The sequence below is a fragment of the Suricata suricatta genome, chromosome 11 (assembly GCF_006229205.1).
Source record: "Suricata suricatta isolate VVHF042 chromosome 11, meerkat_22Aug2017_6uvM2_HiC, whole genome shotgun sequence".
Taxonomy (NCBI): Eukaryota; Metazoa; Chordata; class Mammalia; order Carnivora; family Herpestidae; genus Suricata; species Suricata suricatta.
Genome location: NC_043710.1, coordinates 48,391,779 through 48,406,294, shown reverse-complemented (window position 1 = coordinate 48,406,294; position 14,516 = coordinate 48,391,779). Strand labels below are relative to the sequence as shown.

At 46.5% G+C, this 14,516-nt stretch overlaps 1 protein-coding gene across 5 annotated transcripts in view; it reads right to left on the bottom strand.

Annotated features, from left to right (window-relative positions):
- Nucleotides 1-8,760: 8,760 nt before the first annotated feature.
- The window catches only part of STK33 (serine/threonine kinase 33), a 153,963-nt gene continuing 148,207 nt past the window's right edge, over nt 8,761-14,516 (bottom strand). For all 5 annotated transcript variants that reach the window (XM_029956970.1, XM_029956968.1, XM_029956969.1 and 2 more), the window contains one exon: nt 8,761-9,581. In XM_029956970.1, coding sequence (XP_029812830.1) covers nt 9,369-9,581 — 213 coding nt within the window. In that variant the 3' untranslated portion in view covers nt 8,761-9,368. The remainder of the gene's footprint in view (nt 9,582-14,516) is intronic.

Below are 14,516 nucleotides of genomic sequence, written 5' to 3'. Positions count from 1 at the left end.
ACCTGGGGGTAGGGCCAGGGAAGGCCCAAGAGACCCCCCCAAGGGCCCTCCCACCTGAATCCCTCTACATTTCCTCCAGGGCACATGACATTCTTTTCCAGGAACACCCCCACATCCTACATCACATGTACCCCCGCACCCCCTCACCACCTACATCCACCCACAACACACAGCTGAGTCCACATTGGGGGCTAGATGAGGGGCACCCTGCAGTAAGGGACATGCCAGGACCTGAGGCCTGGGCTGCTCTGTCATGTTAGGGTGGAACTTGGGATTTGGTGCCAGCCCGCATCGCTCCGAACACATGGCACCCTGGGAGCTATGCAGAAGCTGGAGAAGCAAGAGCTCTGGAGACAAAGTGAGAGGCAGAGACAGCAGAACTGATGCTTTGTTTCAAATGTCCTATCTGAGCCTCTGCTGGCTGGCAAAGCGCAAGGACACATGTGACCACCCCTGGGAATTCTAGAGAGGTTTGGGGAGGGAATCCCCTGAAAAAGACTCAGATTCCTGCTAATAACTTCAGAGGAGGGCTTGGAGCCATTTAATGTAGGCAGAGATGTTAATGCATCCCTGTGGCAGGGGAGGCTATGGGACACAGAGAAGATCTCATTCCCATCCTGTTTGGAGGGTCCAGGACAAGCCTGTGACTCAGTGTGTGCCTTCCCCCTGTTCCATATCTCAGTGGTAGTTAGAGAGACAGACACCAAAGGAAAATGAGTCTGTCTTCCTGGGTGATCTTAGGGCCCCATGCCTCAGATCCAAACCAGGCACTTTCTGTCACTCCCAGCTAGCATCACACTGGGAAAGGGCTCTTTTGTGGTCACTGGGAGTCTGCCACAGGGACATCAATAGGAAAATAAATGTGCGTCAGGGTCACATCATCATTAAGGGCTCCGCTAGTAAACTCAAGCCAAACTGTCCACAAATTCTTGCGAATGGGAACATGACGGGCCCCAGTTTTAGGGACCAGGGTCTGGAGGCCTAGGAGCCGCAGGCCAAATGTGGAAGCCGGGTTCGTTTTGGGAAAAGACCCAGATGAACTAGAACAAAGGCCCAAGAAACATGTCATCTGAGCAGGAGTCCAAGAGAACCCTAGCGAAGGTTCACAGGCCTGTGGGGGTCACCTCCAACTCTCGAGGGGCTATTATGGAGACCAAGCAGTAGACTTAAATAGTTTCCAGAGGGGCACCTGGGTGGCTCTGTTGGTTAAGTGGCTGACTTCAGCTCAGGCCATGATCTCACAGTTCGTGGGATCGAGCCCCGCATCAGGCTCTGTGATGACAGTTTAGAGCCTGAAGCCTGCTTCTGATTCTGTGTCTCCCTCTCTTTCTGATCCTATCCCACTCATACTCTGTGTGTGTGTGTGTCTCTCTCTCAAAAGTAAATAAACATTAAAAAACTTTTTAAAAATAGTTTCCAGAGGGACCAGTGAGGAGCAGGTGTCAGTTAATATGAAGACCTCTCTGGCTAGCCTCCATCCCAGGGAGCATTTCATCAGAGGCTGTGGGGGAGGGGGGGTCCTGCCCTGGGGCATCTGGGCTGAAGGACCAGTGCAGATGGTTCATGATTCTTTGGGCTTCGGGAAAGTAACTGGTCCACCATTTTCTGATTTATGCTGAAGGGAGTCTGGAATGCTGAGCCAGAGAGGACCTGCAACCTGTCACTACTCAGATTCAATTAATCAGCCATAAGGAGGTTTGGTGGCATCTCCCAGGGACACTGTTCCAAATGGCACTTCATGTCATCCCACGCCATCTTCATGCTTGTCCTTGCCCAAGTACAGCTGTGCCCAGTCCCTGGGTGAGAGCATGACTAAGATGGTACCTTGATGCCTGGGTCTCCCGGGGCCCTGCCTGGCATTCAGGAGCCCTTTTGAACAACTCCCTATTAACTCTGGGTCTCTCTTCACAGTCTTTCCCCTCCAGCCATGGTGACCCACTCAGGCCTTAAGTCCCTCTCAAGTGGCCATCTCCACTTCGAGGCCTGCTAGCACCTCAACTTAGGATGAGTGGGAGGAGCTCTTCATCTCACTGCCAACCCCCAACTTGGTGAGTGAAACCTCCATCAGTCTGGTTACTGCTAAAGCCAAAAGTCCCTCTGGGTCCCCTGCCCACTCTTTCTTCACGCTCCACATTTAATCCCTCACTGGATCCTATCAGTCTATCTCCGAACCATATTTCCTATCCACTCATTTCTCTCCATCTTCTCTGCTGCCCTGTTACTCAATGACCCCCTAACCAATCTCCCTGCTTTTTTTTGCTCCACCTGCAGTCACTTGTCCCATAGAAGACAGAGTGAACCTTAATCAGATGTCATTCCCCAGCTGGAAACCTGTCAGTGGTTCCCTACTGTGTTTAGAATAAATGGATTCCTTCCTGTAGCCCCCAAAGCCTGCAGGGCCTGGTCCCAGCCCCTCGAACTCCCCCCACCCCAAGCCCCACCTTGACCCGATCGTGGCTTTGGGTCAAGGTGTTGGAGTCCACCCAGCTCTGTCCCAGGTCCCTCTGCCTAGTGCATTCCTCTCTCTAGCCTCAGAAAGGCTCCTATCCTGTCGTTCTCTATTGTGGCACTCTACTTCCTTCCTTGCTCTAATCACACTACATAGTTATTTTACATATTTGTAGAGATCTCCAAAATCTGCCTGCACCAAGACTACAAGCTCCTCAAGGGCAATAACCTTGACTGTCTCTTACCTCATCTTATGCCCAGTGCCTATCACTGTGCCTGACAATAGTGGATGGTCAATAAGTATCTCTTGATTGAACCACTGAGTCTCTCAATATGATTCTACTTAGGGAACATTCTTTGTTCAGCTCCTGGTCCTTGTGACAGGTGCTGGTCACCTGGAGGCAAAAGGAGACAGCAGCATGGCTGGACTGTTGTTCCCCTCTAGGCAAGAAAAGTGCCCCGCAGGCCAGACCTCCTGCCAAGATTCCACTTTGGGGGGCAGGGCCAGACGATGCCCCAGTGGCTGAGGCTTCAAGGTCACGTGACTAAGATCACACTGATGGGGGAAGGGGGTTAGTCCACAACCACGTAGCTCATCCGGGGGGAAAACACTCTTGTACAAAATCACCTGTGTCAGTGAGCTTCGGGGGCTTTCACACTAGAGGCCTTTCTCCCAAGGCTCCAGAGCAGCACCTGGGATAAGAACCGCCTGTCTCCTGGGATGGAGCGGCGGGCGCAGACTGTACCATGGCAGCCGGGCCAGGAGGCGCCGTCCTTGGCTGCTGGGCTACTTTCCAGAGCAGGATCACCCTCGTCCTGCACCAGACCTGGGAGAGACTTCTGTGCTCCTTGAACCGGGTGCTGTCGGTGGACGAGGAAAACAGAAGGTGAAAGCAGTAAAGATGGCAAAAGCCAGAAGCTGAGGGCTGAGAAGCATGTCTGCGCTGACCTGGGCCGAGTCTGCAGCCGCACAGCCGCGCCCGCCACCTGACAGCTGCGCAGGACCGAACCGTGGTCGGGAGTCCCAGTCCCGCGCATCTACGACGCCGCCATGGGAGTCCCAGCTCAAGGCCCCAGCAAGCATCAGTCTGTCACGTCTGCACAACCGGGGTGGCCCATGGGAACACCTGCGGCGAACACGGGGCGTCTCTTCTCTTTTCGGTCAAAAGCCCATTCAGAGGTGTCCAAAGACTGCCCCTGACAATGACCATTCAAAGCATTTAGGATTTATTTTCGTCACACGGAGTCCCTCAGAATGCAGGACTTCCCCTGCTATGGTGTGGTTGCACCTTAAACTCCTCAACACACCAGATAACCCTTTTCCATTCTGAGACCGGAACTTGCCAGAATGACTACCCTGAGCTGTTGGCTGGGATTTGGAGGTGCTTATGAGCTACTGACCTTTTCAAACTGTGAGACCAAACTTTACAGCAGCCACAGCCTAACCTACAAATGCCTTGAGAGGCACGTAGTGCAACAGTGACATACGTAAGCCTGCGGGCTGGGTTCAAATCTCTGTTCTGCTACTCCTTGGCTGTGTGACCTTGGGCAAGTTTCTTAACCTTTCTGTGCCCTAATTTGCTCCTCTGTAGAGGTAATAGTACCAACGTCATAGGTTGCTGTAGGAATGAAAAGAACATGTGTGCTTAGAAGAGTGTCTGGCATGTGATCGGTGCTGCTATTTTTACATCCTTACCCTGAAGATGGGTTCTTGTGAAAAGACAAGATCCCTTCCACCAATATGGCTCAAAGCCCACCTTACAAGAGGACTTTGATTTCTAGTAAACTGTGTAAACCAACGCCTGGACCAGGAAATACTGGTTGCCACCACCATGCAAGGGCTTCTTCCTCAGAGTCCTGGGAAAGTAACCGTTGGCCATCTTCACCTGCCCGGCCCCAGGATCACGTTGGAAATGTGGGCTCTGGGATCTTGCAACTGCCTCAGGGATGGAGACCACGTCCTGTGCTGATGAGAACCTCTTCTAAACAATAGCTTGGTGTCGGGATCTTGTCCATAGGGGCTGTCCTGGGTGAGAGAGTTGAACACTGTGTCCCAGTCCCCCGAGGCCAGGGAGCTGTGTGTAACCTCTGTCTCAGCACCGGGGATAGGAATGATCCAAAGGGCTCCAGAATCCCTCAGCAGAGGGGGTGGGGCAGCTCTACAACGTGGCCCTGTTCTCTGGGCCAGACCAGGAACTTTTGCACGTTTCCAGGACAAAGCCCTCTGAGGTCTCCACACCGGGTTCACCGGGTCCACCTAAGATGTCTGGGATGGCACCAGGCAACAGAGGGTTGTCACTGAGCTAGCTTGCAGTGACACTGCAGTGACCTGGCCCTGTTAGTCTTCCCCTCCATCTTTCTCACTGTCACGCGTGTGCTGCTGCTTGTAGTGAGGCCACTGGGCCGGTAGGAGCAATCCCGACTGCTCTGCTGAGGGCCGCTCCGGGTAATTTAGGGAAATGAGAAGACCTGACACTCAGACAACTGAGGAGAGCTGATTGTACCAGCAACTGAGGAAGGAAGCCACAAAAACGCAAGACAGACACTGAACGTGGCCTTCCTTTGAAGAACAAAAGCAAAGAAAATTGGCTCACCAATGGGAATTAAGTGATAACAATGCAGTGCGCAGAAATCAAAACCAATTCTAAGCCAGCTCACTCAGAAAAATACAGGGTCCTGAAGAGTAAAGCTGAACTATGTGAGGCCTTTGAAGAGGGAAAATGTTACTTTAAAATGCTTTGTAAAGTGATGTTAGCACTTGCAGAGATGAAACACACGGCCTGGGGAGAAGGCTTGTCTGCAGGTTGCCTGGGCTTCCTGGCTGCCACAGGCTCCCAGGGGAAGTCTCTGCCAGGCCCTCCAGCCCGGCCAGGAGGCGGCGCCCCAGGCCAGAGGCCCCCTTGGCTGTTACAAGTGTTGCTTGCTTTCTTTTCTCTTTCTTTTCTTCCTTCCTTCCTTCCTTTCTTTCTTTCTTTTTTTCTTCCTTCCTTCCTTTTTTTTAAGTTTATTTACTTATTTTGAGAGAAAAAGAGAACATGAGTTGGGGAGAGGCAGAGAGAGAGGGAGAGAGAGAATCCCAAGCAGGCTGCACGTGTCAGCACAGAGCCCAAGGCAGGGCTCAAACTCACCAACAGTGAGATCATGGCCTGAGCCAAAACCAAGAGTTGGACACTTAACGGACTGAGCCACCCAGGCACCCCAAAGGTTCGTTAGGCTCCGACAGCCATAACTAGAACGTAAGACCTAAACGTGAACCTTCAGGGTCTAGACAATTTCAGATTTGGCTGGGTAATGCTAGATCTGTTTTGCTCTGGCTAGATCCAACCCTGGGACATCTCCTCAGCCATCTCCTCCCTCGGCCCTAGCTAGTGACCACCAAGGTGCACCAGTTTGCTTCAGAAAGGACTCATTTAGGTTTTATGCTCTTCACTTTACTGCTATTCGGTAGGAGGTCAGCAACCACAGACAAAACTGCCCCAGGTCAAAGAACAATGCAGAGCTGACAAGAAAGGGTCTGGATCACTCTGGGCCCCAGGAAAAGACAGATGGTACACTCAAATGGGGTAGCTGAGAGTGCAACAAAGAGACTGTTTACAAAGGTGCTGAGAGAGTTAGGGAAACCCACAAAGGGAGACACAGTACCCAGGGCAATAGCCCCTGGTCTTGGCCTAGAGGGCCTGCCAGCAGGTGCCAAGGCCAGCAGAATGAGAATCGGTGACTTCCCAGCAGCCCAGCATGGAAGGCCGTGGGGGGATCGATGACTGGCCCTCACCTCTCCCAGCCTCCGATGTTGGTGCCTCCCACTGACAGAAGCCCAACACACCCAGAGGCCCAGGGAGACTGTTAATGCAATCCCTAAAGATCAGCCCTTCGGAGTGGAGAGGGCAGAGCAGGGCATAGTGGCTCTGGAGGGGCACATGGAAAACAGCCAGCCCGGGATTGTTTCCCAGAGGCCACAGCTTCTTGGTCTCCAGCCAAGTGCAACCATTATAGGACACAACCTCCGTGGCCAATTTCAAAGCTCTGCTTACTGCTGGGAATGCATGCTTGAACAAAGCCTTTATTCTCTCTATTCCAACAGCAGGGCTGGAATTTAAAAAGCTTCATTTTCAAGACTGGCTGCTTTTGATGTGTCTAACCTGGAACTTACATTTTGGAGTCAAATAGAATTATTTAAACAAAGCATTTCAGTGATGAGCACAAAATGTTTTGGTGTTTTTCTCTTTTTTTCCCTTCTTCTTTCCCCTCCCAACACCACAGAACATTCCTACTCTCAGAGGATTAGGGCTGTTCTGTGGCCCACATTGCAGCCTCTCTCAGCCTCCTTTTCCCTGGTCTCTGATTCTGCAGCCTGAGTCTTCATCCGGGTGTGCCTGGGGACAGGCCGGGGAGGGAGGGCTTACCTCAGATGGGCCTGGAGGCAGGACGCTGCGCGCGTCCCCTCTCTGGCTCCTGTTCCAAGTTTGGCAGAACCGTGTGTTGTCATCCAGTCCTCCTTCGTCATTATACTTTGTTTTCTCTCTTCTCCCTTCCCCTCATCCCATCTCCCTTTCTCCTCTGATTTAAGCCCTTTTCTGATAGCATCTTCTGTTCTCCTCAGCCGAACTCTCCTCAGCCCCAAGCCTGCATTTATCAATTTTATTCCTGCCTTGACTTGTCTGTTATTTAAGTTGGAGTGTGATCAGCATGTGCGTGTCTTGGCAATAACACCTGCTCTGTACTGTCCTGGTGTCCCTCTGGGACCTGCGAAGTCCATCCTTCCACCAGTGCCTACAAGGGGTCAGAGGGATGGTTACCAGCACCTTGGAGTTGGCCTCTTGGTCACCGAAAACCATTCTAAAACAGATGGGCTACTTTTTTTCACAGCCATGAAAGCAAATGAAGAGAAATGAAAGCAAATGAAGAGAGCAAGGCCATATAGCCCCAGACAGGAAAGAGGTATAGTGGTTGGGGAAAAGAAGCTCAGACCTGGCTTGGCCCAGGGGTTACACACAAATAAATAACAAATACAAATAATGTGAAAATTCCCCTTAGAAAGAGTGAGCTCAGCTTCTATCAAAATGATTCTACATACATAAAGTGAAGCCCTAGACAGAAGAAAGCTGATTGAATGATTTTACGGTGGGAAGAACAGCCAGCCTGGCTTGGTGCTGGGGAGGGCAAAGGTGCCAACACAGTAAAAGTTATTAAATGACTTCACCTTTCACTGACTGCTTAGTTCTAGACCTTTGGTCAAGCTCACTGAGCAGAATCACTAATTTAAGACCAAAGAGCAGTGTGGACAGAAATCTGGATAATATTAAATTTAACATCAGAATTCTCCCATACGTGATACAAAAGACTTCATCGCTATGAAAGTAAGAGCATTTTAGATACTCCATTTTATGAAAGTAAAAGCATTTTAGATATTCCATTTTCAGCCTCAGGGGATGGACGGAATCAAAGCCACTGTCTCAGCTGGCGTTTCTGCAAGGAGGCCAGCAGGCCGCTATTACCCCTGCCTTCGGGAGCACCACCGGGGAAGAGAAATCTCCACTCAGCTAATGAGGCCAGGCTTCTCAGCAGATAAACAGGACATACTCCTCAAAGACTGGCTCACTAAACCCTGAGAGGCGGCTTAAAGCTCAGGAGATGGTTTATGGGCTCCTGATAGGACTGGAAGTCATAATCAGTAAGGGAGAAAGACCTTGAAGAAGCTATGCCAACTCCAGTTTTAAAATAAAGTCTAGCCAATTTAAGCCAGGGACTCTTTAGTTGGCAGATTCCCCCAGGGGAAGCACACGGTAGGCACTAAGAAGATACCAACAGAGCTACTCAGCCAGGGACAATGCATGTTAGTGCTACCTCTGACCCGCTTAGAAGGACGACAGTATCTTCCAAGTTAATCACAAGAAGTATTTCTATTACCATTAGCCACTGAGTGGATTTATACGCAGATAAGTAAATGTTCAGCAGGCCAGGTGTGGGTCATTTTGGAGGTGTAAGACCCATCAGGGGAGGTGGAATGAATACTAGAGTATTACTTTATACAGGTAAAAAAAAGCAAATGTAGATTGTTTCCTTAGCATTTCTTTGGAAGGCCAAGAAAAGCATCTGTTCACCCAGTTTGACCTCAAAAGGCAAAATGATTTTCCCTTGTGGAAAGGAGATACTTATAACACCAAGAGTAATGATGTATTTTCCCCGGTATCCACCTCATGATCTTCCCCAAAGATATGTGCCTACCTTTGCAGAAGCAGGCCAACGTCTTAATTTGCATGAGGGCTTAGAGGATCTGATTATATCCACCTCTCATTAACATAAAAATTAACGTGCATGGGTAACATCTGTCTTTTATTGATTCAATCAATATATTGGGAATTTAGCAGCAACTTAATGGCAAGCAGTTACAAAATCTCCTATTCTTCTATATCTAAAATAAGTTGTCTTAAATAATCTATAGCAACCTAAAATCACAAGAACACGTGAATGGCTGAAGCACTTCTGCTGTTATGCCTACGGCAAGTTTATTAGTAGTTTCCTAACAAAATCTCCTAGTGCGAAGTGCACATAATTATTGGGGACCTCCATCACCATATTTGGCTCTCATCTTCTCCTACAAATAATTGTGCCTAAATACAAGAATTTGAAATAAAACTGAGCAAGTATGCCCACTGCCTTGTTGTGAGGACATGTGCTCCTCTAAACAACTCTCAAAAACCTTGAGTTGACTACAGCCACGGCCACAGCCGCCATCGAGCCTTCAGGCTGCCTTGAAGACCCCTAGCTCTGAGGTTAAACTGGCGCAAACACCTGGCAAGACTCAGCAGGGATAAAAGGCTAAAAGCTCCCCATAGTCCGGTCCTTCCCCCTCCCGTCTCCTCACTTTAGCTCTAGAAAGAGGAGCTCTGTGTGTGTACTATTCACCTGTAAAGGGAACCTTAGAGTTTCTTTTTGGTTCTAGGCGCGGCATTGGATTTAGCAATGTACTTGGTTGTCAGTCCTTGGCTTGATGTCATGGGGGATTTCTCTGGTTCTCCCCTGAGTCCAGGTGGATAGTTTCTGCCATATGTGGAACTTGCACACTTCGCCTCCGATTCGTCCACGTTTTCCTTCTTACTGGTCACAAAAAGTTTCTTTGCATAAGCAGTGGACTGGAAATAAAGGGAAAGGCCTGGATTACTTTTCAGACACAAAGCAATATATATCCATTCAAAGAAGCCCGGGACTACAAAGTTGCCCAGGATTGGTAAGGCAGAGCACTCTCCAGAGGGGAGAGAGAAACTAATCCCATTGTAGGGCTGTTATTAAATGCCAAAGTTAGTTCCTTTAGCACCTCAGGAAAACAGAATTATTTAGGGTTTGGTGTAGTGTGAACTACAGGAACAATTTCAGATCCTCTGCCACACAAAACAGAGGTAAATGTCTGGCAACATTTGCATAGGGACGGTGGCCATAACTGCCCTCATTTCATCTTTATAGATTTCCAGGCCAGCCCTGCCATGCGTATGGCTGCCCTGACAGGCACAGCACAGCACGGCTACGCTTCCTGACCTGGGGCCTACTCCTCATACTCTCGCCATTCTCTGTGCTCACTCCTAGGACTGGCTTCTGATCCCAGTCACACCACTTGGGCAGGTCCATGGACCTCTTGGGGTCTCAGTGCCTCATGGGTAAATGGGGAAAATGTATGTGCACGTTTACTACATGGGTTTATTATGAGAATGCACTGAGATGGAGGCCATGAAAGAACTTCTTCAAGGTACAAAACAAAAAGAAGGGGTCTCAACAGGCAGTTGTGTTTTCTCAGGTCACCTGACCCCACTGTCAAGGAAACAGTCTTTGATTCTGCTCTCATGAGGGAAGCAGAGTCCATTTTGACCTTAGACACATTTTACAAGTAATCACTTCTCTGGGCGCCTGGGCGGCTCACTCAGTTAAGCTTCCCACTTCGGCCCAGGTCATGATCTTGCTCTTCTTGAGTTTGAACCCCACGTGGAGCCCCGCATCAGGCTCTGCCCTGACAGTGCACAGACTGCTTGGGATTCTCTCTCTCCCTCTCTGCCCTGCCCTACTTGCGCTCTTTCTCTGAAAATAAACTTAACAACAACAACAAAAAGAAGTGATCACTCTTCATGAAATGAAGCTGAGCACAGAGTTCTAGAAGAGCAGAGAATGTATTAGGAGAAGGGAACACACCCAAGGTGGAGGATGAAACATAAGAGAATGGATACAGCAGGCCTCATAGACACAAAATGGTTTGGGAAGGGCTTGTACGTCTAACACTCTGGTGAACACAAAGTTACTCTACGTCTGAATTAACAATCAGGTTAACAATTTTCAAAGAATTGGAAAAGATTACATGTAACACAAAACAAATAAACCTGGTGTTTCTTTGATCACTCAGGCTCTTGTGATACAAGTAGCCATGTTTTATACCCAGTAGTAGGCACTTAATATATATTTATTCAATGAATAGTTGACCTCCCAGGGCTGCAGCAGAACTTTGGGTCATTCACGATTTTTGGTAGCTATATTTAAAGAGAGAGAAAATTTACCTGACACTTGCTTATTGCACACAGCCCTTAAATAGATGCCTCTTCAGAACATTACTCATGCAGGACTTCCTAACCGTGTATGCTAATTTTTGAGCTGGTAGTTCTGTACATTGAAAAATTAATTTGTATAAATTTGGAAATGTAAGAAAGTCCTTTTCTCCACAGATTTTTTTTTCGCCCAAGAAAATGCCTTGGTTGTTTCTCCGTGTTTTCTTTCACAAAACAGAAAATACTGACTATGCATCAGCATTCAGTAATATGGGTTGCATCCTCTCATGAAAACTCCCATGTTCAGCAATAGGGTGAGGGTAAACTCCCCTGATGGTCTGGCTGGAGAGAAGTAGAACAGCACTAAGACAGGAAACCTATCTTGGAAATTTCAGTTCATGAAAGTTTAATTCACTTGACATACAAATCCTATTAGAAGGTGAATCTAAGTGTAACCTTCTCTCTTTTGACTTTCCACCTTTTGAGTGATCATCCAAGTAGTTGAGGAAATGTTTCAACATGTTCACTACAACTATTGTTCAATAGAATAGGAACACAGACTCAACCATTTTCTTTTTAAAGCATTTATATTCCTATCCGGCTCAACACTTCCATTCTTCTTCATGGTTCCATTTGTTAGTGGACTTGAGTCATTAAAGTAGACTCAGAAGTTTCAGTCACCAAAAAGAAATACTCAGAGACAGTCTTTGTGGGCAGGGTTAGTGATGTAGATGATATTTTCTTTTCCCAAATTCACTAGAGGCTCTGGTATTTTCTTCTTGCATAAGATATCTAAAGATTATCCTCAGAATTTTCTGGCAAAGAGGAAGGAATGAAAAAAACTAAACCAGAATGTTTGCTTGCTTAAGTGCAGAAACATAGTATTTGTTTCATTCTAGAGCAAGGTGAGAAAATATTCCTCAGAGACATCTCATTATTTCATTTATTTATATGTACTTTTAATGACATGTTTTTAAAACAGGTGGCACATCCCATGATTTAATATTCACAGTGTTAACAATCTTCTCCTTGCTCCCTGGTTGACTCTGCTCTGCCCCACATCAAGGACAACCAATATCATCAATTTACAGTGTATGTTTCCAGAGAGAGATCATGCATCTTCAAGCAAATATTAAGTGGAACCAAATTGAATTGGTAGTCATTTCTGCAGGTCAAAACAACCTAATAATGGCAATTTCATAATGGCAATGGTTCAGTCTAATCCATATATTGACATGCTTTCTTCTCCCTGTTCTTACCCAAATGGTAGCTCACTTTGAGCATTCTTTCACACTTCGAGTTTTTTTTCAACTAGTGATTATTTGGAGAATTCTTCCATGTCCATATGTTGAAAGAGTTCTCATTCTTCTTTTTTGGCTCTGCAGAATTCTCTTGTTTGAATGTACTACAATTTATTTAGCCAGTCTATTCACAATGGACTTTCAGGTTGTTTCCAATCTTTTCATAGTACAATTAATGCTGCTGTGAATAATCTTGTACTTGTGCCATTTTGTACATGTGTAAGTATGTTTACAGGATATATATTTTAGAAGTGGGACTCCTGGGTCAAAACATCTATGGGTTTGTAATTTTTAAAGCTATCACCATACTGCTTTCCGATGCTGTTGTACCGACTTATCTTCTTATTGGCAACCCATGAGTGCCTGTTTCCTTATTTCCTTTTCAATTTGGTATTTGATACATGTTAAAACTAATATAGTCAAGCCATATTTTCATTGAACTCCAAGTTGGCTTAAAACTGGCTGCACTGAAACAAATCTCAATATTTGTTCCTTTACTCCTTGATAACATCAGTGCAAATCTACTCACCTTTATGTGGATGTTTACTGCAAATGCTTAGAAGCTTCTGCATATATGTGTGTACTTTGTAAAACATTGTGTGTCTGTGTGCAGGTGCACATGTGTACACTTTACCATTTCTTGCTAATTTGCAGTTGCATTAAGTTTAGGATTCCATTGTATAGGAATCAGAAGTGTAGGAGCTTTCCTGTAGCCTCTGAGTCTCCCCTCTTAAATATTGCCTCTGATATTTGAAACTGTGCCTTGATGCTAACAAGACATGGATGCAGGCTGGCCCTTGTGGTATCCTTCAGACTGAGCTGTAGCTTCCTTCACCAAGAGCCAAGCCACTCATCTCCTTGAACACAAATGGCCAAGGCAAATTCCAGCTTCCAGGCTTTTCTCTAGGAATATAAACAAATCTTAAGGGTTCAGGGATTTCCTTTGTAGGTTATAGGTTATCTAAATTTTAAGTTTCTCTTTTTCTTCTCTCACAGTTGAATGGATTCCTCAGGGATCTATGCTGTCACTGATGCAATTTTACAGTTTTGTGAGTAACATGACAGAAATGAAAAGTGAAATTACCAAGGCTATAGGAATTACTAAGATCTTCCAGGTCATAAAAGGCAAATAGAAGGTGATGAACTCCCATATGATTGTACAGAGGAGGAGAAAGATGAAAGAGGAATTCAATATTCAGTTCTTGGGGAAAAAGTTTAAATGATCATTATGAGATTGTTGGCCATCGTTATCAGTTCAGAAAGGATCTACAAGTCATTGTAGATTGTTCTCTGAAGATACTGGGGTAAGTACCATTGCACAGTGATCAAGAAAATCTGGCTATCATCAGAAAGCATTTTAGAAACAAAGGAAAAAATCCCCATCCTTACATGAAATCATGAAGAATTCATACCTGAAACATTGCAAATCAGCTTGAACAGAGAAAAAGGAACCAGGGAAAGTTTACATACCGATTACTAATATGATTAATGGATGGAGGTTTCCTTACAAGAGAGAGCTCTTTAGCCTAAAATATAAAGAATAGAGGACATATATAATCACAACCTCTAGAACACAGAAGAGGGAAGATCTCAGCTCCGTGGAACTAGACAGTGTCTCTGAGTGCTGTAGTCAAGATGGTGACATCAGGGACAGCCCCAAGCAGCATTTCAATTGCTCCTCAGCTTTGATAGGCTCTTACCACTTGGGATGGCTGAAGAATAGTCAGTCCTACTGGAGGCGGAATGATGGAAAAGATGACCTTACAAGGTTCCCTCCAGTTTCATCTTTTGTAATTCAGCACCCTTGGCCTGATTTCTTCAGCTCATATTATTAATCTTGGAAAGGGGCTCCATGTGTGCAAGGGGAGATATGTAACAAGAAAATTGGGCTAAATATACATATTTCATTATTTGCTGGCATAACTGTAACCTGATGAACTCATCTGGTGATAATGGATGCAAAACCTGTAAGCTCTAGGCATATCCCTGCAAGTTAATACCAGTACATGATTACTAGAAACTGTTACCATTTCTCTGAATTTTGAGTAAAATACATGCTATTTAAGTAAAGTGGTTTATCACCATAGCAACCATTTCTAGAGTCACACATTCAAATTATAGGCCTGCACAAGGTCCAAGTGACAGAACATTCTGATACAAGTTTTCAGCTCCAGTTTGCTCGCAATGGTCACCCACTTTCTCTCATATTCCTGTGGTTTTCAGAAGGAAGAAAGAAGGGAAA